Source organism: Vipera ursinii (assembly GCF_947247035.1).
Source record: "Vipera ursinii genome assembly, chromosome: 3".
Taxonomy (NCBI): Eukaryota; Metazoa; Chordata; class Lepidosauria; order Squamata; family Viperidae; genus Vipera; species Vipera ursinii.
The window spans coordinates 13,936,911-13,964,223 of NC_139516.1; the positions used below are offsets into that span (position 1 = coordinate 13,936,911).

At 36.8% G+C, this 27,313-nt stretch overlaps 1 protein-coding gene across 4 annotated transcripts in view; it reads right to left on the reverse strand.

Moving 5' to 3' along the window:
* The window catches only part of RAB22A (RAB22A, member RAS oncogene family), a 40,476-nt gene that overhangs the window by 7,896 nt on the left and 5,267 nt on the right, over nt 1–27,313 (reverse strand). For 3 of the 4 annotated variants that reach the window (XR_014491874.1, XR_014491875.1, XM_083357450.1), the window contains exons 3-7: nt 21,904–21,985; nt 15,903–15,974; nt 15,720–15,826; nt 14,738–14,847; nt 13,195–13,236 (exon numbers count right to left, since the gene is read on the reverse strand). Coding sequence is in view for 2 of the 4 variants with exons in the window: in XM_083357450.1 (XP_083213576.1) it covers nt 13,195–13,236; nt 14,738–14,847; nt 15,720–15,826; nt 15,903–15,974; nt 21,904–21,985 (413 nt within the window). In the remaining 2 variants the exon portion in view is untranslated. Of the gene's footprint in view, nt 1–24; nt 13,237–14,737; nt 14,848–15,719; nt 15,827–15,902; nt 15,975–21,903; nt 21,986–27,313 lie in introns of those variants that run through there. The other variant, XM_083357449.1, reaches the window with a different exon arrangement.

Below are 27,313 nucleotides of genomic sequence, written 5' to 3' on the forward strand. Positions count from 1 at the left end.
GAAAAACTACAAAACATCTTGAAAGCAAGTGTTACAAACATTTTTATTAAATAATTTACAACTTTATTTTGCACAATACATCCAGCTTGTGAGTTAGGGTACTATTATACTGTAAGAGTACATTTTTTAAGCTGACACAAGGCTTTTTAATATGTTAAAATCAATGTTCCCTCACAAAATTATAACTGTGAGAAGGAATGACCAAAACAAAAATCTCACCCTTCCAATGCCAAGATATTAGAAATTAGGAATTCTCTACCCTACTTCATCACCCTTTTCACATAGTCTTGGGACCAGCCCAAGAACACATGCACGCGTATACACACACAAACACACACAAAATGAACTCTTCAGGCTTCCATATGCTTGGCAAATCATGGTCAATGTTTCACCAGTTCAATATCAAGTTTCTTTTCATGCAAAAGCAAGCAGCTTCCTGACACCCTCCACCCAGTGCAACCCACTGCAAGGGTTACCTCTTTAAAGCTCACTGAAATTAATCCGGAGTTAAGCAGGCCAGGATTCAGTTTCTCACAGCCTCTTTTATGATGTTTACATTTAGAGGAAAGTTTGTACCCTTGGACTAATAACGTGTTAATTTCAATAAGTCAATCAGCAGTTTGTGACCTTTCAGTATTAGGGTGAAAAAAAAAAAGACTTCTATAGCAATGCTTTTTTCTTTTCTTTTAATGATACAAGAAAAAAACCCATTCACTTAATTTCTGCACAGCAAAAGATTAAGCTAGGAATTGGAGTTAATTATACTCAAATCTGTGCTGCAAGAAAGTTTCTAAAACTGAGCGGGTCACATGGGAAGGCCCTTGGTAGTCCTAAGGGTGCGCTTCGGAGCGCAACCCTCTCTATAAGAAATAACCTCCTGGTTTGCAATAAGGCAGCATTATTAGGGCAGATGATACCAGGTAATTCATCGCCACCCCAGGCCAAATCGAAGAAGCAGTGGAAGCCCTCGCCTAATTTCTGGAAATTATTATACTGGTTGAATAGGGAGAAGCAAGTTCAGGCTCAACTGAAGCAAAACAGAGGGCCTATTCATTCAGAAGGCCATTGATTCTGTGATTACTACATCTTTTAGTCTTCTTCTGAGAAGAAGGACCTGCAATCTGGGGATCCTCTAGTACTCCTGGTTCATACAGTGGCCAGGAAAGCTCTGCCTAACTTAGGCTGGTGTGCTAATGGGGGGTCCTCCTTAAAATATGGGGCACTAAAGATGGTTGCTTCATGCCCTTGGTAGCTCTGAGATGGAATACAGATAGTCCTTGCTCAGGGACTACTCATTCAGAGACTGTTCAAAGTTATGACAGTGCTGAATTGAGGTGACTTATGACTGGTCCTAGAGGCTGTGGCTACTGCAGCATCCCTGTGGTGATATGATCACTATTTGATGCTTGGCAACTGGTGTGCAATTACGATAGTCAGCTGATCTCCATTTGTGACCACTGCTTCTGACAAGCAGTGTCAGTGGAAAGCTGGCTGTGAGTTGCCATCACGTGACATCACACCTAACAACCACAGTGAGTTCCTTAACAACCACAATTGGAACTGTTGTCATAATCTGTCATGGTCACGTGGTTTTTCACTTTAGGACTGTTTCCCTTAGCAATGAAGTTTCCAGTTTCAATTATAGTTGCTAAAAAAGGACCTATATTGTACTTTGCTTTTCATGGAGCTCCCCTTGAGTCTATCTGGAAAATTCAGTTGGTGCGAAGTGCAACAGCCTGTATGCTTAACTGGATAGTTATTGCTGTCAAACAATGCTAATGTAGGAGGAGTTGCACTGGTTATCAGTACGAGTGCAGTTTAACTGCTGATTATCCCCTATTTGGGTGTGGACTTGGATATCTACCTGTCCTATGGTGGACTTAAGACCCTCTCTCTGAACAAAGCTAGGAAATGAGATTGTCCAAGCTGTTCTCCTTTAAAGTTACTCCTTGCTTCCTCTCTCCAGAGGATGGGAGAATTGGGAGATGAGGAAATTTGCCACAATTGTTCCAGCCATAAATAAAACCTTTTTAAATGACATCAAGTTTGTACTTGCCTTGCTAACCACTTTTGGAAATTGTCTATTAACTGCTTCAAGTGACAAGACTACGAAGATTGAGTGAATGGCTTCAACCTTTAATATAAGAAAATGAAGATCTATCTTTATAATCTTTAAGAATTTAAAATAAAGAGCAAGAAGCAAAACAAATTTTGGCTATAGAAAGTTTTAAACAGAATAAATGCTTAGAAAACATTGGAATATTGGATTTTGAATATTAAGACCTTGAAATTAATCTTAAAGAATAAATGAATTTTTGTGGGAAAGAAAAAAATGGTTTTGCTATTGGAGACATAACAAGACAAGTAATTTATAATGGTGTTCAGAGAACTTTGAGGATCTGGATCAGGACCTGCACAAGAACTTTGAATCAATCATGCCAGCTATGTTGTGTCCTTTTGGAAACAGCCTGTTTCTTGATAACAGAAAAAGATAATGCAACAAACTCTACCCAAGAACACTTGGATGAGAATTTGAATAAGAATTTGGCATCAGATTAAAAAGAAAAAATGGGATGAGGCTTTAAAAATTAAGGACATAAAAATAACATTCCCAAAAAGCAACTGGAACATTTTTTTGTGAGATTTACAAACAAGGCTGTTTAAAACATTGAAGAAATCTGTAACAAGGATTAGAACATAGAATACCAGAGTTGGAAGGGACCTTGGAGGTCACCTCTCAAGCAGGAGACCCTATACCAATAAGTATCTGAATGGATTAAAGAGCCAGATGATTTTGTATAAGAAGGTACACAGAGTTGGTTTATTTGGCCAGCTTTAATATGGGACATGTTACTATTTTGAATGGTTCTTTTTGGATTTGCTGATATCTGGACTGGAAAAATACTGTGTATTAGATTTGCTTACATTTAATATGATGTTTAAGCTTTTCCCCGTACAGTTACTTTATGTATCCTGTCTTTTTTACTTAAAGAGTTTTATGAACTTGTTCTTTTTAAACAAGTATCCCTCTTTGTTAAATTTTAATCTTTTGTTTACATTAGGATGCTTTATATTAGTTAAATATGGATTTTTTTTGTTAACAGTTGAGATGGAATGTTTATCTGAATGGGATATGTTGCTATTTGAGGTGATTCTCTTTGGAATTGCCATTTGGAGTGGAAACATGTTGTGTATTGGGTGTGTTTACAGTTAACATGGTATTTAAGCTTTTCCCCCTAGGGCAGGGGTCTTCAAACTTGGCCCTTTTATGACTTGTGGATTTCACCTCCCAGAATTCTTCAGCCAGCGTGCCTGGCTGAGGAATTCTGGGAGTTGAAGTCCACAAGTCATAAAAGGGCCAAGTTTGAAGACCCCTGCCCTAGGGTTACTCTAGAAGGGGCTTGCTATTTTAAAAGGAAAAATGACCGCTCTTTCTCATGTTAAACTTTAATTTTCTTGTTTCTATTAGGATATTGCAATCACTTTATGCCTTTTAAATGTGGTTTTGCTTATGGCTAGACGCTGAGATGTGGGATGTTAGTTTTATATCTATTAATGTTATTATTTTAGGACTGTTTGCGTATTTTGCTGACACCTGGATTGGAGAAGATATTTCTTATTGGATTTGTCTATAGTTACGGAATGAAGAGTTTTATATTTATTAATTAAGAGGGGATAAAGAGATTATGAAATGGTTTAATACTTTTGATAAGGGTGGAAAGTTGCTTTCTTGGGGTTCTTTGTTTAACTTTTTTCCTCCTTTTTGCACTTCCTTTTTTAGTTTGTATTATTTTTTTACTGTTGTAACTGAAACTTTCAATAAACATTATTAGGTTTAAAAAGACTGCAAGCAGAATCTATAGAGAATAAGCCATCTTAAAAATACAGACGTTGCCTGGTAAAAGTCTTCACATATTGAGAGCTGTAACAGGTGGAGGCCTAAAAGCTGACTCCCCATTCTGGATCACTTTGCCTCCTAAGGCATGAGAAGAAGCCCCTAAAAATATGGTTGTTCTGGAAGACCTCTGGAATTTAAAGGGTGCAGAACTGTCAACTCCAGGAATGTTAAGGATTTATTGGAACTTTCTGAACCATAATTATATATTGTATTTCTTTTATTGTACTTAATTGCTGTTATTGAAGCAGTTTAAAAAATCCTAAATAAATTAGGGTAATTTATTATTTATTTTATAAAATAAATGGTGCGCTTGAGATTCGCTGTATTAGCTTATGGTTTGGAATCACTGCAATCACTGAAGGGGAACAATCTGTTCTAACGTGATCTAAACAATTTCTAAGTATAATCTTTTCCTGTAAATTATATTTCACAAGCCATTTTGTAGCAGAAAATAGGGATAGTCAAATAGTAACAATTTCAAATGACATTCTCTCTCTCTTTGCACTTCCAGGGTTTTAGCAAAACCTCCCACTTTTTTTAGTTTAACAATTGTCAACATACCTTTCTCCTTAGTCATTTATTACCTAAGCAGACATTACCAGTTTCCCTTTATAAGATTTTATCTTTTGACCCAACCTTTCCAGTTTGTCAATCTGCTTCTTTAACTGCACTACTCAAATCTGAGAATGCAATTTAAATAAAATCTAACAAAAAATCAAATTCTTCTCAAGTAGTGGAACCTATATTCATTTACCCCATTTCATCCATAACTGATGTTTTCCAAACTCTCACTCTAAAACAGACTTCTGTATATTCCTATCCACCATCTTGTACTTGACACATCTGCCTTTGCAGAACTTCATTTTCATATTGTTTACCCATGTCTCCATTGGGATATCATTTTGAAGATTGACCTCTTTCTAGTAAGTGGATATGTACCACCTCTACCCCTATTCTGTTATATTAGGAGGCATATCTCATAATCATCCCAAAGGTGTTGTTCAAAAGGCAATTGAACTTTTTTTTCCCCTTGAAAACCTTTTGCTCCTCATCCAAGAAGCTTCTTCAGTTCTGGATGAGAAGGGAAATGTTTTCAAGGGGAAAAAAACAAAGTCCAGTTGTCTTTTGAACAGGACCTTTGGGACAACTACGACCTGGATGATTGAAAATCTCCACAGACATATCCCCAAAGTTGTATTTTTTCCGTTCTTGCTGCCTCTGTTTTCCCTACAAACTGCACCATAAATATAGTCCTCATGAAGAATGGTGATGATTCTAAGTATTGGACTTAGAGACCTGTTTATAAATAAACTGAAAAAAGAGCAGTGCTCTTTGGTGTTATTTAATATTTTTTCCTTCACAATAAGCACAAATGCTAATGACATAGGTGTTTCTGAATTATAGTGCTGTTCGATTTCTGGAAGTCTAAAATGAATTCTGTATGAACTAAATAAATGGAGTCTACACTTGCAACCATAATCGTTTGTAATTATGATTCCATGTACATAATAATTTAGAAAGCTAAAGGTACATGTGGTCTGGATAGAATTGGTGTGGCAAAAAGATTCACTGACTACTTTTTTTCTTCCATATAGATTATTTCTAGAACCAAGACAAAGAAATTCTCAAGCTTGGCAAGATGCAATTGTGAATCTTGATTAAACCAGATCTGTATAATGGCCTAAAGGCCAAACCAAATGTGTTATTAAATATGTTAATGAATGTATGTATGGGCCTTTTCCTATTGTAAATAGTTGCAACTATGCCTGATAGAGTAATACTGGCTTAGTGAGTAGTCCCTATTAAATTTAATGAGCCATTTATTTTCAATGCAAACAGTAGCCTCTTGGAAAAGAAAGGATGGAGTCCTTACTCTACAGTACTGCTTACTATAATCTTGCAAGAGATGTCCAACTTTGCATTAAGAAATTTTTCTGAGTTGCAACTAGACTGTAGAAAAGTAACATTTTGAGTTCAGCTATGCTACTACAATTAAACCATTTCTTCTAAATACTTTATTTATAAAACATTCCAGCAAGATAAAAAGCTTCTGAAGGCTAGCCTTTTTACTAGTTCCACTGAATGTAAGATAATACATTTAATGCTACACCAAGGTAACAACTTGCCACATAGCTGTCTGCAGGGGATAGAGTGGATTTGGGACAATGGGGATATAAGAAAATATAACCTCATGCAGTTGATGCAACTTGTAGAGTGTCAAACGGCATGACACAATTATATAATTGTTATTTTGATGTCATCATGTTCTGTTACAGACACCTGTGGCTCCCCATAGAGATGTCAAGGCACGCAAAGGCTACACTGAAACTAGAAGAAATATCTGGAAACAGAACCAGAACAACTCCATGAGCAGATGAAAAGTAGTTCCGCTATTTACAAAAATCGTACCAGACTAATTGCATTCTCTAGGGCAGACATGTCAAACTCGCGACGTCATGCAACGTATGAGGACGGTTTTGCCATTGTTGCAGTGGGGTGGGCGCGGCTTCCGCATGACGCATCCGGTCTGCGGGCTGGCAAGTTTGACACCCCTGCTCTAGGGGAATAGGCAGATAAAGGCTTCAGGAGTCTGGCCTCCGTTGCTTCTTCCAACAGAGAAACTTTAAGCTAGCCAGCCTCTTTATTCCACCTTCTACTCTAGCTAGAGATATCAGCACAATAGTTTAGTGATAGAAAAATAAAAAGTAACAAAAATCACCCAGTATTAACACAATTTATATACTGATATAAATACAGTTTATCTGATTAGTGTGGCTCTCCAGAATGTCATGCAATTTTGTCTGCCAAGCAATAGTTATTTTACATGAATGCATACAGGGAAGGGCTCAGTTATATGTTTTGTATGCAAAATGTATCAGGTTTAATATTCAGGCCCTAATAAAAGTTAAGTAATAAGCAATGTCAATTTTTATGTAGCCTTCTTAGTATACTAAAGACAAGTTTTTAAAATGAAAGGTTTGTTTCTTCTGACAAGTCTATAATAGCATTCTTGCTACACAGGAAGGAAGAGATGAGAATATCATTATGTTTTGTTCTGATTTTTTTTTAATATGCTGAAGTGATTTAATTCAGGATGCAAGCTTCTCAGGGTATAAGAAATTGAGTGCAATTATATATGTCTCATGTAAGATAGAATGAAAATATCCTATTGGTAAATTCAAAGGAGGAGAAAAAAATCAATTGAAGGGAATTATTTAATGCTTGCCTGTTATGTCTCTCATGAAAGAACGAGTTATTAGAAAATCCCTAAACTTCATCATAAGAACCTGACATTCCTCAAAAAATATCTGCTCAAGGAAAATTTTTTTTTACCAAAGTGACTACTGAAAGCTGGGTACTTTTGAAATATAATTTCACTGGGAAATGTCCTAAGTGTGTGGAGTCCTGCTTGCAGCTATTTATAAAGTGAAACTATAGATGAGGAGTGGTGGGCTAGGCAGTTCAAATGGCTGCATGCCTGCTGTAAATTAGAATTCCCCCAAGATCATCCAGAGGAAGATTTGCTGATCCAAGCTACTAAAAATAAAAGCTCTCCTGTTCAGCAGACACACTACAGAAAAAGGACGTTCCAAAAACATCCACTGAAATGCAGTGCAATGAATATGATACACTAGAGTCCAGTTGAGGCAAGGCACACCCCATTGTGATCTAAACTAAATACTTCTGCTATTCATAGCAAGAGTTCTCTTTCCTCCAATCACTGCAGGAAATACTCTTTACAGTAGCAAAGACATAGTAGGCCGGCTTTGTAATTCCTTTAAGAAGCAAAAATTAGTGTAACAATAAAGACCAACAGAGTAAAGATGTGAGAAAATGCTAAGACACATTTTACCTTCTTTGCTTTAAAGGCCTAAGCAAGAGCCACAGTAGATCTTGATCACAATGGAAGATGAAAGAATTTAAGAGTACTTTTCCACATTTGGCTCTCTTAACTTCGTTCTTACAGTGGCTGACCAAACGGCTATTTCCCTTAATTTAAGTTGTACCATTTCCTGCAGATTTGCATACTTCCTGTTGTTTTCAGGTTGGAACAGTAAAAGGAATTAATACAGCAAGGTCAGCTGATGCCTAAAGACTGTCAGCAGGTCCTACATATTTAAGAAGAAAGCCAAAAATAATTTGGCAGAAATGTTATGTTTCTTTCTGAGTGACTAGTAATATTATTTGCAGGGCTTAAACCATCTAATCCTCTACACTGCAGCGCTACTTGACTTGAAAGAACTCTTTGAACTCATGCTTCTGAATATAGAGTAACAACATGTAAGTTCAATTAAATTCCATTTGGCAGCCCGAAAGGTATGTGTATGTTTATTAATCTGAATGCTAAATCTTGACAAATGGACATTGGAATATCTCTAGGCTCCCATCGGAACTCTGATGGGTGTGTTTTCAGATAATTTTGGATACGCTTTCAAAAATAACTTTGCCATATACATTTAAATAAGTAGATACGGTAACATGAAGTTTAACTAGAATTCTGAAAGAGATTCCTTTGAGCCTTTACTCTTTTGAATCCAACTACCTGTGAGAGTAGATCCTCATAATAATTGGAAGGCCAGCAGCTGTTATGTCCTGCATTCCCCAAAGCAGTGGACTTTCTTCCCCTTCCCTAAGGGGGTGCAGGGTCAGAATTCTTAGGCTGCCACCTTTATCATTTTCTCTAATAAATGTCTCCAGTCAGAGACATTTGTTTACCTCTTTCAGTCCTGACTGTAGTAACAGAGATCTGACACCACCAAAAGGTTATTTTCAGTAAAGTTATCTGCATTATCTTTTGAACCATTATTTAAATCAAGACAAATACATTTTCTCTTCATCCACTGCTTTTTAGATGCTAAGGCATGTTTTTAAAATTTGTGCATGGTGACTATTTTAGATAGGCCACCAAATAGTGAGTCTCTTACATAAATGTCCAACTATTTTACTGCAGTGTGCAAATCACGATTTATTGAAATGCAGAATGATACCTGATACTGGGAAGACATCTTTAGGCTTGCTATTTAAAACATATGCATATCAAAGCCATAATCAAATGTGTGCACTTACATGGAGTAAGTCCCAACAAATTGTTTCTTTGAGAATATGTCAAGCAGGCTGTTTATTGCACGTTATTCGCTTGTATTATATGAGGTTTCACATGGATTTTATATGCTCACTATCTCCAAAGTAATTGAAATCTTATCTTCAGCTTTGTCTTAATTTCTACTGGAATAAGCATGATGCTGAATGACAAGAGCAGCATCTTCTTACCAGATGCCTTTCTATTAATTCTTACAAGATTTGTGCTGTTGCATGAAACCAATATATTGCAACAGACAAAAAACGAGAGGACATACTCTTGACTTCTTTGTGGGTGCTATAACTCTACATAACGATTATATACATCAGATCTCCCCCCCAATCCAGAAAAGACCTATGAACAAGATCTAGCATCAATGCAGGATTGGTGTGTATTTTTTTTCTTTACAAGTAACTCACGTGATACAATTTAACTTAGTGATACAATTTAATTCTCAGGCTTCCTCTTTCCGTTATATATTAAAGATGGACAGTATTTAATATTTTATTGTTATGTATATGTAGGGGTGTGGGTCTATACATATATTGTATGTAGTATGTTTTAGGTGTGTGTCATGTATGTGTTTCACTTTGAGAGCGGGCAATTAAATTTCATTTTTGATGTGTGCCCACTGTAAAAAATGACAATAAAGATTATCTTAAGTGGGAAAATAAAAATTCCCAAATATTTATAGGGGAGATCTAAAGCACAAAATTCATATTAATTTGCATAGCCATAAGCAGATAACACTGCGGTACTGCAAATAACCCCCATTTTCCAATAATCACTTGAGATTTAGATTTACATTATCTCAATGCAAATATTTGATTGAGTACATTCAGTGAACTTTAGGGCAGGCTAACCCCTTGGCAATGAAATTGATGTTGATGGACTTGGGAGAGGAAGAGAAGTTTTTGAAATGCAGCCAAGGCCACAGCTTGTGCTTGAAATGTCACTCTGCAGAGCCACATGGTAATACAAGGTAACACTAGAGGTAGCCCTCGACCTACAGCCATTTGTTTAGCAACTGTTTAAAGTTAAAATGGCACTGAAGAAAGTGACTTATGACTAGTCTTCACATTTATGGCCATTGCAGCATCCCCATGTTCACAGGATCACACAATGCAGGCACTTGGCAAATGGCATGGATTTAGGACACTTACAGTGTCCTGGGGTCACTTGATCACCATCTGCCACCTTCCCAGCCAGTTTCAAACAAGCAAAGTTAATGGGGGGGGGGGGAGGAGAAAGAGAATTGGATTTGATAATGACCGTCTGATTCACTTAACAACCATGGCAACCACTTTGCTTAGCAATAGAAATTTTGGTCCCAATCGTGGTCGTAAATCGAGGACTACCTATAGCAGCAGCTTGAAAAGATGCAACTGGTGATATGTTAAAATATTCTGTTTACAGAGAAGGTGAAATAAAAAGAAATCCTGTAATTATAGGTAATTGTAAGAAAGTAGTTAATTAGTATCACAATGGCATAAGTGAACGATGAAAGCCTTAAATAGTGGCAAGGTGCTACTATCATGCAAAGATTAAAGTTGGCTGCTACAGACATGAGTAATATTCTCCAAAATAAGATTTGTGCTTGACCTCTCTTTATGTGTGGCATTAACTATTTTTAAGACTTGTTTAGACTAACCATCCAGTAAAGTACCGCCAAGAAACAGAATGATTATAAAACAGCCATGTGAAGAAGTTTTAATAACAGTTTGGATAAGCGTATAAGCACTGGCATTCCAATATTATATTGGTACAAGGCTGCACTGGAGGACAATGATTTATCTGATAGAGGAGAATATTTGTAGCTCAGGGTTGAAATGAGGGGTCCTTGGTGCTCTCTGAACTTGGTTGTTTTCTTGCAGACATTGCTTACCCCAAACTAGGTAACATCAACAGTGCAGTCTATGTTTTTATTTATATGTTGGTACAGAAGCAGCCTAATTATCTCCAATTCATTAGAAGGGTTTTTAACTAACATGAGGTTGAATCTAAAAAGTCCTTTTAAGCACTCAAGGTCCTAAATGTGTTTACCAGAAATTTTTGCTTTCCTCACCCCATGTTAGTTCCTTGCCAAATTTCAAAGGTCTCTGAAACAGCACAGAGTTTTGATGGGAATTTCTGAGGCATGGTACAATGCTAGCATAGAAGCAACTGACTGCTAGGTTCTTGCTGAAGCCTAATTAAAGTCTTGGAAAAGATCCTTATTCGGACTTCAGTTTCATGTACTGAGCAAACTGCCTTGAAAACATCCCAGTAAATACGTCCCTGACATCTTTCTTTCACATATTCAGTTCCACATATGCTGCTGGACAAACATTGTATCCTTGATAAAACAATGAACAGTCAAAGCTATTGGACTGACTTATAATGCCAATCTCTCCAAGCTACAATTCTAAATAATTATTGCCAGTATATGGCTCTTTGGACTAGGTGGCATAATGTCCTCAGCTGATTCTAGAAAGTAAAACTCAGAGCAAACCAATGACATAAACATTGAAAGATATGGAATGCACAATACATTTCATTATTAATGTACAGATTTGATTAGTGGGAATGCCAAATACTCCATAATTGCCTTTTTCTTTTCAGAGAAACTTCTGATAAAACATACAACAGAAAAATTAGAATATTTCCCAAGAATAATGCTGAATTATATGGTATAGAATATTAAAAGTATAAACTCCAATGTAACCTTTGAAATTCCCTTTTAAGTGGCGAATTAAGAGCAAGCCACCAGATATGTTCCAGTGAATAGGAAATATCAAAGCCTTATAAATGCCTTTTACACACGATGAGTTTACCTGCCTATATTTTAAAGAGAAAAAACATGGGGGTATGCTTGCTCTTTATTTGCAACAAAAATAAATGATAAGAAATAATGTGATGGGGCAAGTTTAAAATAAATGGATAAGCACAACCAAAGCTAAGAAATAATCTGTTTAAAAGAGGGTGTAACGAGATGAGTTCAACTACATGGAAGCAACATCTACTCTGTCCCAGACAGTTAGTTCTGAAAGCCGTTTCTGGATTATTTGTTCCCAAAGATAGCCTCAAAGTACACTAGCAGCAACCTCTACTGGATAGTGAGGGAAATCTTTCCCAGTACTATTCTAGAGGATGCCAACTGATTTAAGGCTCCGTGCTTAGGCTGGAATTCCCAGCAATTGTTTGTAGGACTTTCTTTCACAATCCATCTCATGAATGAGAGAAATAAACAAGAATCCTATCTTTAGCAATGGCACTTTCATAATTTATATTCCTTCAGACACAGGTTTCATAAATAAGTATAAAATGGTTTATGCTAAGCAATTAGAAACGTATCCCACCTAACATGCTTGCTCTAAGGCTACTGACAGCAACTGATACCTGTCAGTTGTGGTCAAATTTTCACTTATTTCATCTAGGCTTCTTACTTAACTGGAAGTCTATTAAGAAGAGTCTATGTCTATTTAACTATAAAATAATTAAATATAATGACCTAAGATTGTCTAAGGCTACACTTTCCCTATTTTTTTTGCTTAAAAGCAAAGTTCTTATTTATATTTCTATAATAATATCAGAAAATAAAAAGTGCAATTTAAGATTGGGTACTGAATGGGCTGGTTTGGTCACTCTTATCAGTATCATTATTCTGGTAGCCACATCAATCATCTATTCTTTCTAGTCTTCGAAAAAGCAACAATGAAAACATTAAGGCTTACAGTAACAGCAAGGAGGAGTGCAGAATGGCACTAAAATCAAGCCAAACTTTTCTTTCCATACTTTCTAGCCCACTCCCTCCAAAATCCATAAAAAGTGCTAGTTTCATTTCCCCAATTACAAAAGCATGGCAATGTTTTTTCTACAAAACTATGAAATATCAAGGCTTATAATCTGTACATTGGATCCTTCTCTTCAAAGGTTAAAGCAGATTGGAAGGTGATTTTCCTTAGACTGTAAGAGATTAGTCTGTACACTGCACACATGGAAACAGTCTGACATCATGATCCCCACAGAACGTATGTAAGAATACCAGAAATGGTCCATGCTGGGGGGGGTCTTTGAATATCAGGGAGATCAGGATCCGGTATCAGTAATAGATACTCAAAATAAACCCTTAATGTTTAAGGCCAAATACTTTATAAAAGCTAGCTTGGTGGGTCTCAGTATCAACAGCAGCTGCGTTTTGTCACAGAAGGCTGTCTCCTAAGTTTGAAGCCCTTACCAATAGATGGAGGGTTGGAATCTGTTGATGGAATTCTACGACCTGCAAAGGTAGGGAAAAAACAGCATTAGACAATATTAAAAGAACAATTTAGGAAGACTGTAAGTAAAATGGGTGGCTATACTAATATGATATATAAATAGAGACTCCTTCCTAAAGTTTAGCTCCATTACAAGACTTTCATACATTTGATAATACATAAAAACATAGAGGAAGAATTTTCTCAAGACATCCATTAAAACAAACACAGGGACTACCAATAACCATCAAGGTTACAGCTATTCTTCAGTGGCCAAGAAGTCAGGTTAACCTTTCTTCAAATAATAGAATTACAGGCCAGGGGGAAAAAAACAATAAAAGACTTTTTAAAAAAGACTTGAAGGCTTTTATGGAATTTTTGGGTGAATGGAGGAAATACTGATGATTTATGGATATGGGGAAAAGTTAAAGAGGAAGGGAAAAGAGTAAAAAGGCAAGAACTCAATAGAAAGAAGGGCAAAACTCAAAATTTCTTTTTTTCTCTTCTTCTCTTTGTTGTAATTTCATTTCTTTTTTTCTTTTCATTTTAGCACTGTCATTGTATTATAAATTATAATAAAAATATTGACCCTTCCCCAAATACTAGGATTATGCGTTTATTGAATTAAACAAAAGTACTGCTAAACTACCTAGTAAATTATTTAAACTCCTTGGGATTCATCTTACAAGCTGAATGATTAATGATTAACTCCATATTTAACTTGGAAAAAGCTCACCTATAAATTTAGCATTTCAAGTTTATTTAATTAAATAATAGTACCACACAAAATTGCCAGAGTCTTATCAGGTTAATTAGATAATACTATAAATGGTAGTGATAGGAAATATTGATAATTTTTTTTTCTCTCTCTCTCCATGGAACCAAAGGTTCTTACGCAATAAACTGGCAATTTGCTGAGGCAAAAATAAATATTTTTGGACAGTATCAAACTATCATAAAAATACGCTATTAACACATGATACTGGATAGCTTAAATGAAGCTTAAACATGTTCATAGGAACAGCTGCATATAAAACATCTCCATGTTTATAAATTCAGTTTCCAGGAGAGAAATTATTTTTCTTATACCACCACAGAAAATTGGGAACAAGAACATGTGCTTATAACGTGGATAGTTAATATTTTTGAGGAGAGGTGCTTCTCTCACATCAACACAATGAAGTACTGATTTCAAAAATTTTGCACAGCTCTAATACTCATTGTACATATTCCATATCTTCTGTGCTATGAAACAAATCCACTACGTATTAGTTAGCAAAGTTAAGACACTGAACAGAATGAAAAATGCTAATGCTGGTACTTTTCTCATTCTTCTGCCAAGATATGATCTGGAAGATCAAATTAACTTCTACATCCTAATGATGAAATGAAAATGATACCAATTATGAAGAGAGTGTAAAACTGGTAGAAGTAGAGCATGAAGTTAATATAAGATTCCTTTTTGTTAGTAACCAGGAATCCAAGAAGAAAAATATTAGTGATTTACTGACATTGAATACTTACTTATTTCTATAAACAGTTCATTTATGTTTATTGCATTTTTTGCACTAGTCTCTACAAATATTGCATGGATGGAATCTGCATAGTCTTTAGCATCTTTTTCGATAACTTCTCTGCAGGGTGGGAAAATAATACATACTATAAATAAGCAATATGATTTACCTTCATTTTAGTAAAGAAAATTAATTGCAAATCAATGTAGCATTATCAGTTATTTCTATAACTAATCCAAACTCTGTAAAACACTTTATCTGAGAGATGTGGAAATATAATCAGCTTTTGTTTAACACAGTTTGTAATGGAAGTACATCTCTTTAGACTGCCAAAACATTAGTGGTTCAATATAATAGTTAGCTGCCCAGTGTCACTTATTGATAGGCAGCTATAGAAATTGATTGACTGACTGAATAAAATACAGCAACAAAAGGGATAATTCTGCACTTCATAAAACATAAATATTTGGTTCCATAATGATTTACTGATAATTAAAAGGCAATATTTTTTGTAATGTATGTCCAGGAAAGAATAGGTGGCAATTAGATGTTTAAATGAAGTTTAATTTCAGTATTCCTACATCTATTTCCCAGCATTCTGCCCTCCACTCAAACAATTATTTTGGAACTATGTTCTGTTCTCTCCCTGTCCAAACAGAACTTAATCCAATGCAAGACTCTTACAGTTATATACAGTTCATGCTGCATCCCTTCCATCCTTCATTATTTAACATAGCCCAATTTTCTTTCAATGGTTTGATTAACATAGTGACCAGTAATTAAAATGAAAGTAAATTAGTCGTGAATATTAAAAATTTAATAAAATTTGTTTTGAGACAGCCTAAGTGTTTCCTGCCTCTTCTCCAATATATTAAAATTAATTAAGGATTAAAGTACCAACATATTTTTGGAACTAAGTATAACAAGAGATTGTACTGGTAGATTTGTAGTAAAATATTACCAACAGCTGGATAAGATCCTATTCAATTTACCTTACATCATTAAGATCACACTTATTTCCAGCAATTGCTACGACAATATTGGGCGGTCCATGCTGGCGAAGTTCTTTTACCCAGTTTTTTAATGTTGAAAATGTTTCCTAAAATGAAAGCAACAAGATCAGTAAATTTAATAGAACAGCAAATTGGTAGATTTTGCAAAGGCATTTAATTTACCTCTTTTGTAATATCATAGACTATAATAGCTGCTGCAGAGCCTCGATAATACATTGGTGCCAGAGCACGAAACTGTAAAAGAGAAAGAGCACATAAAAATGGCTTCTGTGCCACAGTAATCACATAAAATATTAAATGAAAAGGGAATTGAAATACGAGTAAGAGAAATAAAATTCATTATAAGACACCCTGATCCTCTATCAGTTTTTTCCCCTCACATTTCCTCCTAATAAACAAGTAATATAGCTAAATGAGACCTACCGGTAAGTATAACACCTTGGAAAAGCAATTTAAACAAAGAGAAAGTGATTGGCTCTGATTCCTTAGCAAGTTTCACAATTCAGTGGATTATATATGCCTAGAGCATTCTAACCCCTTCATGGATTACTGCCTTGTCGTGGCGAAGGGGCTTGCGTAATTCAATGAAGCTATGAGCTATGCTGTGCAGGGCCACCCAAGACGGAAAGGTCATAGCAGAGAGTTCTTTAAAAAAAGGGGGTCCGCTGGAGAAGGAAATGGCAACCCACTCCAGTATCTTTGCCATGAAAACCACATGGACAGTACCAAAAGGGAAAAAAGATATGACGCTGGAAGATGAGCCCCTCAGGTCAGAAGGCATCCAATGTACTACTGGGGAAGAGCAGAGGGCTAGTACTAGTAGCGCCAGAAAGAATGAAGCGACTGGGCCAAAGCCGAAAGGACGCTCAGCTGTGGATGTGTCTGGTGGTGAAAGGAAAGTCCGATGCTGTAAAGATTTTTTCTCCATAGGAACCTGGAATGTAAGATCCATGAATCAAGGAAAGCTGGATGTGGTCAAACAAGAGATGACAAGACTGAACATTGTCATCTTAGGTATCAGCGAACTAAAATGGACAGGAATGGGTGAATTTAATTCAGATGACCATCAGGTATACTATTGCGGGCAAGAATCCCTCAGATGAAATGGAGTAGCCTTCATAGTCAATAAAAGAGTAGGAAAAGCAATACTGGGATACAATCCCCAAAATGACAGAATGATCTCAGTTTGAATCCAAGGCAAACCATTCAATATGCCCCAACCACCAGTGCTGAAGAGGATGAAATTGACCGGTTCTATGAAGCCCTACAGCACCTTATAAAACTAACACCAAAAAATGATGTCCTTATCATCATGGGGGATTGGAATGCTAAAGTAGGAAGCCAAAAGATAAACGGAATAACAGGCAAGTTTGGCCTTGGAGTACAAAATGAAGCAGGGCACAGGCTGATAGAATTTTGTCAAGAGAATACGATGGTCATAGCAAACACTCTTTTCCAACAACCCAAGAGACGGCTCTACACATGGACATCACCAGACGGTCAACACAGACTATATGCTCTGCAGCCAAAGATGGAGAAGCTCTATACAGTCAGTAAAAACAAGACCAGGAGCTGACTGTGGCTCAGACCATGAGCTTCTCATTCCACAGTTTAGGCTTAAACTGAAGAAAGTAGGGAAAAGCACTAGGCCACTCAGGTATGAATTAAATCATATCCCTGTTGAATATACAGTAGAGGTGACAAATAGATTTAAGGAATTAGATCTGATAGACAGAGTGCCTGAAGAACTACAGACAGAGGTTTGCAACATTGTACAACAGGTAGCAACCAAAACCATCCCAAAGAAAAAGAAATGCAAGAAAGCAAAATGGTTGTCTGAGGAAGCTTTGCAAATAGCTTAGGAAAGGAGGGAAGCGAAAGGCAAGGGAGAAAAAGAAAGATACGCCCAATTGAATGCAGAATTCCAGAGAATAGCTAGAAGAGATAAGAATGCCTTCTTAAATGAACAGTGCAAAGAAATAGAAGAAAACAATAGAATAGGGAGGACCAGAGATCTTTTCAAGAAAATTGGAGAGATGAAGGGAACGTTTAATGAAAAAATGGGCATGATAAAGGACCAAAATGGCAGGGACCTAACAGAGGCAGAAGAGATTAAGAAGAGGTGGCAAAATTACACAGAGGAACTATACAAGAATGAGCTTAACGTCCCTGATAATCACAATGAGGTGGTCACTGAGCTCGAGCCAGACATCCTAGAATGTGAAGTGAAATGGGCCTTAGAAAAGCTGAGCAACAACAAAGCTAGTGGAGGTGACAGTATTCCAGCTGAGCTATTCAAAATCTTAAAAGACGATGCAGTAAAAGTGCTACACTCAATTTGCCAGCAAATTTGGAAAACTCAACAGAGGCCACAGGATTGGAAAAGATCAGTTTACATTCCAATTCCAAAGAAAGGCAGTGCCAAAGAATGTTCAAACTATCGCACCATTGCACTCATTTCTCATGCTAGTAAAGTTATGCTTAAAATCCTACAAGCTACACTCCAGCAGTATGTGGATCGAGAACTACCAGAAGTACAGGCAGGATTTCGAAGAGGCAGAGGAACTAAAGATCAAATTGCCAACATACGCTGCATCATGGAGAAAGCTAGAGAGTTCCAGAAAAACATCTACTTCTGCTTCATTGACTATGCTAAAGCCTTTGATTGTGTGGATCATAACAAACTGTGGCAAGTTCTTAAAGAGATGGGCATGCCAGACCATCTTATTTGTCTCTTGAGAAACCTATATGTGGGCCAAGAAGCAACAGTGAGAACTGGACACGGAACCACTGATTGGTTCAAAATTGGGAAAGGAGTCCGGCAAGGCTGTATACTGTCACCTGTCACCCTGCCTATTTAACTTATAGGCAGAGCACATCATGAGAAAGGCAGGGCTAGATGAATCAAAAATTGGAATTAAGATTGCCGGAAGAAATATCAACAACCTAAGATATGCAGATGATACCACTCTAATGGCAGAAAGTGAAGAGGAACTAAAGAGCCTCTTGTTGCGAGTGAAGAAGGAGAGTGCAAAACTTGGGTTGAAACTTAACATTAAAAAAAACAAGATCATGGCATCTGGCCCTCTCAATTCCTGGCAAATAGATGGGGAAGAAATGGAGGTAGTGACAGATTTTATTTTCCTGGGCTCCAAGATCACTGCAGATGGGGACTGTAGCCAAGAAATTAAAAGACGCTTGCTGCTCGGGAGGAAAGCCATGACAAATCTAGACAGCACACTAAAAAGCAGAGACATCACCCTGTCAACAAAAGTGCGTATAGTCAAGGCTATGGTTTTCCCAGTTGCAATGTATGGCAGTGAAAGTTGGAACATAAAAAAGGCTGAGCGCCAAAGAATTGAGGCCTTTGAACTATGGTGCTGGAGAAGACTCTTGCGAGTCCCTTGGACTGCAAGGCGATCAAACCGGTCAGTCCTAGAGGAGATCAACCCTGACTGCTCTTTAGAAGGCCAGATCCTGAAGCTAAAACTCAAATACTTTGGCTACCTAATGAGAAGGAAGGACTAACTGGAGAAGAGCCTAATGCTGGGAAAGATTGAGGGCAAGAGAAGGGGATGACAGAGAATGAGGTGGCTGGATGGAGTCATTGAAGCAGTAGGTGTGAGCTTAAATGGACTCCAGAAGATGGTAGAGGACAGGGAGGCCTGGAGGAACGTTGTCCATAGGGTCGCGATGGGTTGGACACGACTTCGCAGCTAACAACAACAACAAGAGCATTCTAAACTCTTACGTCTTTAACCAATATAAAACATTTTGCTACTCTGTGGAGTTTTAGGCAGCATTCATAAATTGAGGAAGGGTAAGGCGACAGTACAGATTATACCTTTATTTCAATTGTTTGTTTTTAAGTAAACAATAAAGATTCTGGCATAATTTATTTTCCATCCCTAACGCAATATTACATATTACCATAATATAGAGCACTAATGGGCATTTTGGTAGACTATGAGGATATATAATGAATCCATTTATGATGTATCCATACAGTTGCTAGATTTATAATAAAGCAACTAGAAATAAAAAATGGCATATCATTCTACATATGATGGTGCAGTGGTTAGAATGCAGTACTGCAGGTTAACTCACTGCTTATTCCAGCTGTTCGATTCTGACTGGCTCAAGGTTGACTCAGCCTTCCAAGGCTGGTAAAATGAGGACCCAGACTGTTGGGGGCCATATGCTGACTCTTTAAACCGCTTAGAGAGGGCTGTAAAGCACTATGAAGCGGCATATAAGTGATAAGTGCAATATGACATGGGGAAAAAAACCTTTTCTCATTTGTGTATGCAATTTAAGCAATTTAAAACTTCAACCAAAAGATCTAGAATGCATTATTGAGACATAGTGAAAGGAGAGAAAAAAAAGATATCATAAAAGGTAAAGGTAAATTTTAATCCTGTTTACTGAGCAATTAAAGCAGCCCGAGTGGTATATTACCTGCTTGCAAGGATATAGTTTTATTACACTTGTGCCATGCTATGCAAGAAAATCAATGCAAATAATTTCTCAAAGCAACTAGGTTCAAGGCTGAGTGGGAAATTGAAGCCGAATTCTTAGTCATTCTGACCTTTTCTATAGTTGCTACAAAAGCGACAAAACCACAATTCTGAGTCACAAAGCTAACAATACATCATGTTATTTTTGTTGCAAGAGCTGCAAGTTTTACTCAGAAAAAAAAAGATCCTCTATTTTTTCAAGCATGGCAAAATCAACCACATACAGACATAGTTAAAGAAAATAGATTCTAAAGTTTATTCTGTTATTCAAACCTGAAGATTGGTAAGAATTCTGAGATAATTAACTACTGGTCTTATGTAAAAAGCCATACTTTTGCCTTGTGTTTCGTACTTCAAAATCACAAAATACCTAGTAAGGGTAGACACTTCTAAATTTTAGGGACAGGTGATTTACCTGTTTACTAAAGATTCAAAAGAAAACACAAAAATAAAATGGAGGACATACCAAGCAGTTAACAATTATATATTATGGCTATGCAAAACACTTTAAAGGAGCACTTCTTAAGTGTGTTGATGCAAATAGTGTGTGTGTGTGTGTGTTGAAGTATCTCTCCTCAAAATGCTGACATGACACTGTCCTCCAGAAGGCTGGGAGTTCCTGTAGTCAGGGATTGCCCATAATATAGTGTCGCTTTGCTAGTAGCTTCAGTGGACTACTGTCTATACATGCCCCAAAAGATATTCAGGGAAAAGGCCCCGAAGCAGCTCTATATTCAAGAGGAGCCAACATGTTTTGTGAATTGCCTCTTCAAATGCTTTGCATGCAGTTTTCAAGAAAGTCACTTGTTTAGATCCATGTGTGTGGTTGGGGTGGGAGAGCCCTAAATATTAATGAAGCACAGAAAAAGTCTTCCTCAAGCAGGACATCATTTAAGGAAGAAGTGAGCAATGGAAGCTTCCTTTTTTAATATATATTTTTTCTAGCAGATATAATTACATCACTAAGGGGGTGAAGCTAAAATTTTGAGCCTGTTTTTTTTACTGGCAAATGTTAATTCAACTTACTTGGAACAACTTTTCCAAGAATGGGGAAGTGAAAATTATAATGATCTTAAAATAGGAGTCTTAAGAGGAAAAGTAATCATCTTTCTGCTGAGTCTAAGTTCACATGCTATACCATTCCTAGGTTGTCTTATCATCAAAGCCTCATTAAACTTCCTGAAATACAAAAGATAAACTGACCCAGAATACATAGAGCCTAGCATGGACCCAGGCACTACAGAGTAATTACTAGTACACATTTAAATAAGAATATTATCTTTTTCCTATGCATTTTTTCCTATGCATCAAATTTTCCAATTCATTTTCTCTTAATCCATGGACATATTAGAATAAGACTATTTCTAGATATATTTTTTTTAAAAAAGTACTGAGGTCAATGAAGAAGGGATATAATATATCTACAAAGGCATTTATCTATCCTTTATCTCAGTGTATCATTTCACAAAACAATGACAATGATTCTGAAATTCCCTAGTACGAAATCTACATCTATATTATATCTAAGTGACTCCTGCTAATTAAGACAAGCATTATAAAAATCCCTTATAATAATAGACAACTATAAAGTAGGTCACAGAGAAAGATTTCATCAACCCCTATTTAAAAATGCTTTATCTACTTACTCTTTCTTGTCCTGCTGTATCCCATATTAGGAATTTATGTAATTCATTCTGATACTGCACTGTCTTGGTCATAAAAGATGCTCTGAAAAGAATGTTATGCATGAATATACCGTAAAACAAAGAAAGCCATGAACTGAAAATCAGCGTATCTCTCATAAAACATATTAAGGTTCAAATTAATTTTATAAATTTAAGGATGCGAGGGAAGGAAAAATTTGTATATTTCATGTTTTCTTTATCTAAGAAGTAAAGAGAACATATGAGACAAGATAAATGCTTTAGACCAGCATTCCTCAACCTTTCTGGCTCAATGAACCGGTGGCAGCGGCAATGGTTTCACACACGTGCTGCTTTCACAAATGCAGCTTCATGTGCATGCACACATGTGTGCTCACCCACCACTTCCATGGCCTGGTTCCGAACAGGCTGTGGTCTGCCACCAGGCTACGAACCAGGAGTTGGGAACCCCTGCTTTAGACAACTAGAATGGACTGAAGTACCCATTCCATTTTCTTTTCATAACAGATCTTAAAATGGGAGGAAAGTGCACAAAGTTCAAGATGATTTGTTAGTGTTTATATTACAACATAGGTTGCTCGGCTGGCTGCTTTATTTCATTACCAGGAGAAGCTACAGGGGGCAGAATTTTGCTAAAATTGGGCACAAGGAATTGAGGCTTATTTGTTTTCTTAAAAGCCTCTATTTACTCCATTTCAATTCCTACTGGACTTATTAAGCAAAAGACACAATATATCCACATGCTTTATTTAGTAAAACAGAAAGACCTCAATTTATTATCTAGGACAAACATTGCCCAATGAAAACTTTAACAAACTTATCCTCGTGCAACCAACCCAAAATAAAATCTGGAACTAGAGGGCAAAATAATTTGATATAGCATATTTTTAATGTTGCAATTTATACTACAAGAATGGAAGGACTGCCATTCTCTACCAATTATATGATGGTCTGAATTGCATCTCATTGCATGTTTGAGCAAGCATTCAATTACTCAGAGTCTAGAGTGGAGGAGGATTATTGAGTAATTTTGTCTGATGAGTATACTACTCTGTAGGTTAAAAGGTCTCTTTTTCTTTTAGACAAATTGATTTAACTAAACAATTCCATATTATGATATGAATACATCATTAAGACTATTTAAAAAGGCAATGAGCGATAAATATTCACAGAAATTCTTCTTTTATATCTTTTTATTTTCTTTCGCAAATAGCAACATTAAAAACCCTAAACATGGAAATAGTTTTGTGTATCACTAAGCAGAACAATATGGTTAGTTTTGGTATTTTTTCTGAAATGAAATTTTGTTTCTTGCCATTGTTAAAATATGAGCAATCATCCTAAGGATGTGGAATAAGGTTGTAGGGTTAGATTAGAAGACCTCCAAGGTCTCTACCAACTTTGTTATTCTGTTAATAGCTTCAAACTTCATTAAGTAGTTTTAATTGCAGAATTATTAAACCATACTTCAAATGTTGAACAAAATTCAGTTTATGAAGTAGTATGAGTTTGGAAGGAAAAACATCTATAATCATAGTTTTCAAAGTCTCTGATGTCTTCAACTGAAGGAAAACAAATGTGCAGGATTGCCTATCGTTTAGAAGGCAATTGAAAAAAATGATACCAAACTATTTACGTGGATTTTTGAAAGGTCAATTTTTTTTTTACAGAATTCAGGATATAGCATATACAGGATGAGAGCCTTGTTTGGTTCGGTGGTTAAGGTCCCAGGCTAAAAACCAGAAGACTGTATGTTCTAGTCCCACCTTAGGCATGAAAGTTGGCTGGGTGACTTTGGGCTAGTCCAGGGGTAGGCAACCTTGGCTCTTTTATGACTTGTGGACTTCAACTCCCAGAATTCCTGAGTCAGAGTTCAAGTCCACAAGTCATAAAAGAGCCACGATTGCCTACCCCTGGGCTAGTCCGTCTCTCTTTTAGCCCAACTCACCTCACTGCGTAGTTCTGGGGAAAACAGGAGGAGGATGGAGTATTAAGGATATTTGCTGTCTTTGGTTATTTAAAAAATAAAATAAAGGTGGAATAAAAATAAATTCAGGTTCTCCAAATATCTATGCGTACTGTGACTGAATGTGGAAATAAGATGGGATGGGGGGTGGATACTGGAGAAATAGGCACTTGTGGTTGACTATACAGGAAGCCTTTGAGCCTTCATATAAGCTAAGAATCTTACATCAATGGTATTAGAGTACAGGATGTTATCCAGAAAAACAGAAGTATTCCAAATATTACATTGTTAAAATTAGTTTAAACAAATGAAATGAAACAGTAAAACTGGTATTATGTAGAATGCAAATAAGATTTAAATTTTTCTGAAATCTTTATGGTAATGTTTGTAAAGTAATGGGAACAGCCACTAATTTTTTTTATTTCAATTCGCAATTCATTTTCCAAAATAATTTTCTGTACTGCTCTCAAAAATGGCTTAATAAGTATTCAGTTCAGTTTATTGAAATGATTTATATGGCTGCTCAACTAGCAGATTTCATAACAAGGAAATACATAGAATTAAAAACATGAAGTAACTAATAAAATATAAAAAATACAAGAAGCACAACATATTGTAACACAGCCAAGGTCGTACCGTACTCATATAACAATCTCAATGCTTTGGGGATAACCCAGATTTGGAGCCATCTTACTCGGGGGCGGGGTTATTATTATTATTATTTATTTTTATTTATTTTTTTATTTTAATTCCATTTATATCCCGCCCTTCTCCGAAGACTCAGGGCGGCTTACAAGCTTAGCAGTAGCCTTCATTCTATGTATATGCCTGCTTATTAGGGCTTTTGGGCCTCCCCAAGCGGCATTATTACAAAGTCAGCTTATTGCCCCGAACAATCTGGGTCCTCATTTTACCTACCTCGGAAGGATGGAAGGCTGAGTCAACCTTGAGCCTGGTGGGACTCGAACCTGCAATAATTGCAGGCAGCTGGTGTTACTTAAGGAGGCATTAGCCCACTGCTCCACCAAGGCTCTTTTTTTATTATTTTGTTCCAAGGGCAGACATGATGACAGAAGTTCTGCATTCTAGGTTTTACTACATGACGCTGTTTCATAGAAGGGACCTCACAACCACCCTATTAGGTTTCATGGGACAGGTAGAAATAGCAGGAGATAGGTGTTCTTGCAAATCTTGCCTTATTTAGTGTATTTGCTAGTAACCTATGTAAATTAGGCAACCCCTAATTTGCTATTTGAAGTTACCTATTTTAAAATTTAGAAATAAATTTAGGATAATTGTAGATCAAATGATCAATCATAAGCAATTAGAGAAATAATTGTAAATTTTATTTCTTTCCCCTCCCAGTGTATTAATTGGCTCTTGATTTCCTCTGAAGGTAGCATGTTTGGAGGAACATTTATTGAAATAGAATGACATATCTATGATACAAGTCAGTTAAAAGCAAAATGCGCAAACACAAGGAGACTTTACTGGTCTGTAACAAAGAAAACATTTGTATAATAGCCTGACAATGTAAAGATACTTCAGCTTGTATTGACTCTGCAGCAGCAGTCTGACAGTATAACTTCTACACTAATTATCTACAAAATAGGAGGTGGCAAAACCCATGACCAAATATACCAAATATAATAGTTTATAGTAATCTAAAATGTGTTATGGCACAATCATTTCTCAAAAACAATAGAATATCAGTAATGGTTATTCTTTCTAGAAATATTTGTAAATATTATTTATATTATCCCTACAGAACAGACATGTCAAACACAAGGCCCGGGGGCCGGATCCGGCCTGCGAAGTGGTTTCATGTGGCCCACAAAGCCATCCTGAAAACAGTGAGGGAATGGCCCCACTGCCTTGGCCCTGGCCCAGAGACCCTCCTTCTGCCAGAGACCCTCAGATCTGTCCCACTCCTGCCCAGGCCCCCATAGGCACCCTTGATGCGAACGATGTAGAGCTGGCCATGCCCACCCAGTAGGCCATACCCACTCTAGCCACGCCCACCCAGCCCCTTGAGGGCAACCGCAATGCTGATGCGGCCCTCAATGAAATTGAGTTTGACACCCCTGCTACAGAAGGTAAAATTAACAAGTACCCATTTTTTTCTTTCAAGGGAATTCTTCAAGTTCTCATTCTTCAGCTAGAATTTGATCCTTATCAATGAATGATTTATCATAAACCCTGAAGAACTCTAGATGGAAATATTATTTTATAGCACTTCATCCAACAATAATCAGTTATAAAAGTCATCTCCATTGAAGTTGCTCTGCCAGTATTCAACCCTTTTATCATTATTATTTAAGATAATTGACTAGTTGTGCAGGATAGCTGACTCCAATATAAAACCTTGCCAGTTTCATTCAATGCTGATGGGGTAAGAGGTCACATTATCAGCCTCTGACTTGTGGGGTGCAATAGGGCTTGACACTCTACCCTTTTGTTAACATCTACATGAACCACTGTTAAGGTCAATGTGCTGATGATATCCAATTGCACATCTCAGTCTTGATCAGATTATGCTGTCCTGATCCAGTGCCTGCTTGTATACGCCTGGATAGAACACTTCAATCCCACAAGTCAAGTGACATTGTTTCTTTGACATACCCTCCCCTCCCTTGTTCTGAGGACATTCTATCTAGTCATTAATAATATTGAAGTTGTCCATGAGAGACTATTGTGAAATCTGAGGGTCCTCTTGGACTCACAGCTCTTGTACAAGAGCAGATGGCAGCTGTGGCTGAGACAGCCTTCACACAGGTTTATTTAGTGTGCCAGTTGCACCTGTTCCTAGGCTGGGAAGTCTTTCAGATAGTCAATGAAGTCTTGGTTCCTTTTTGATTGGACTCTTGAAATGCACCCTACCTGTGGCTGCCCTAAGACTACTTGGAAGATACAGCTGGTCCAGAATGCAGTAGCATGTGCGATGATGTCTCTGCTGCTTTGAGAACTGCACTGGCTGCCAGTTGGCTTCTAGATTTCACTCAAGATTTTGGTTATCATCTATAAAGCCCTTCATGCCACAGGGCCTGGCTACTTGGGGGACCATCTGTCTGCATGTGTCCGGCCATGTGGTGGGGTCAGCAAGTTTAGTTTATATTAGCTCTTATTACTGTAACTAAAATCTTTTAATAAATTTATGAAAAAACAAACTTTATATAACTCTGAGCTTTCTAGCTCATTGTTTTATGTGAACTTGTTTTTTATTATTATTTTTATTATTAAACTTCTATGCTGCCCACTTGGCCGAGGTGATTCTAGGCAGCTTACACTCATAAAATTAAAATAGGATAGAAAATCTTAAAATAATAAATAAAAACCAAACATTTAAAATTCAGATAAAATTCAATTAATCAAGCTGGGAAGAAGGGAACAAGTATCTAATCCATTAACCACCTCCAAGATGCCATT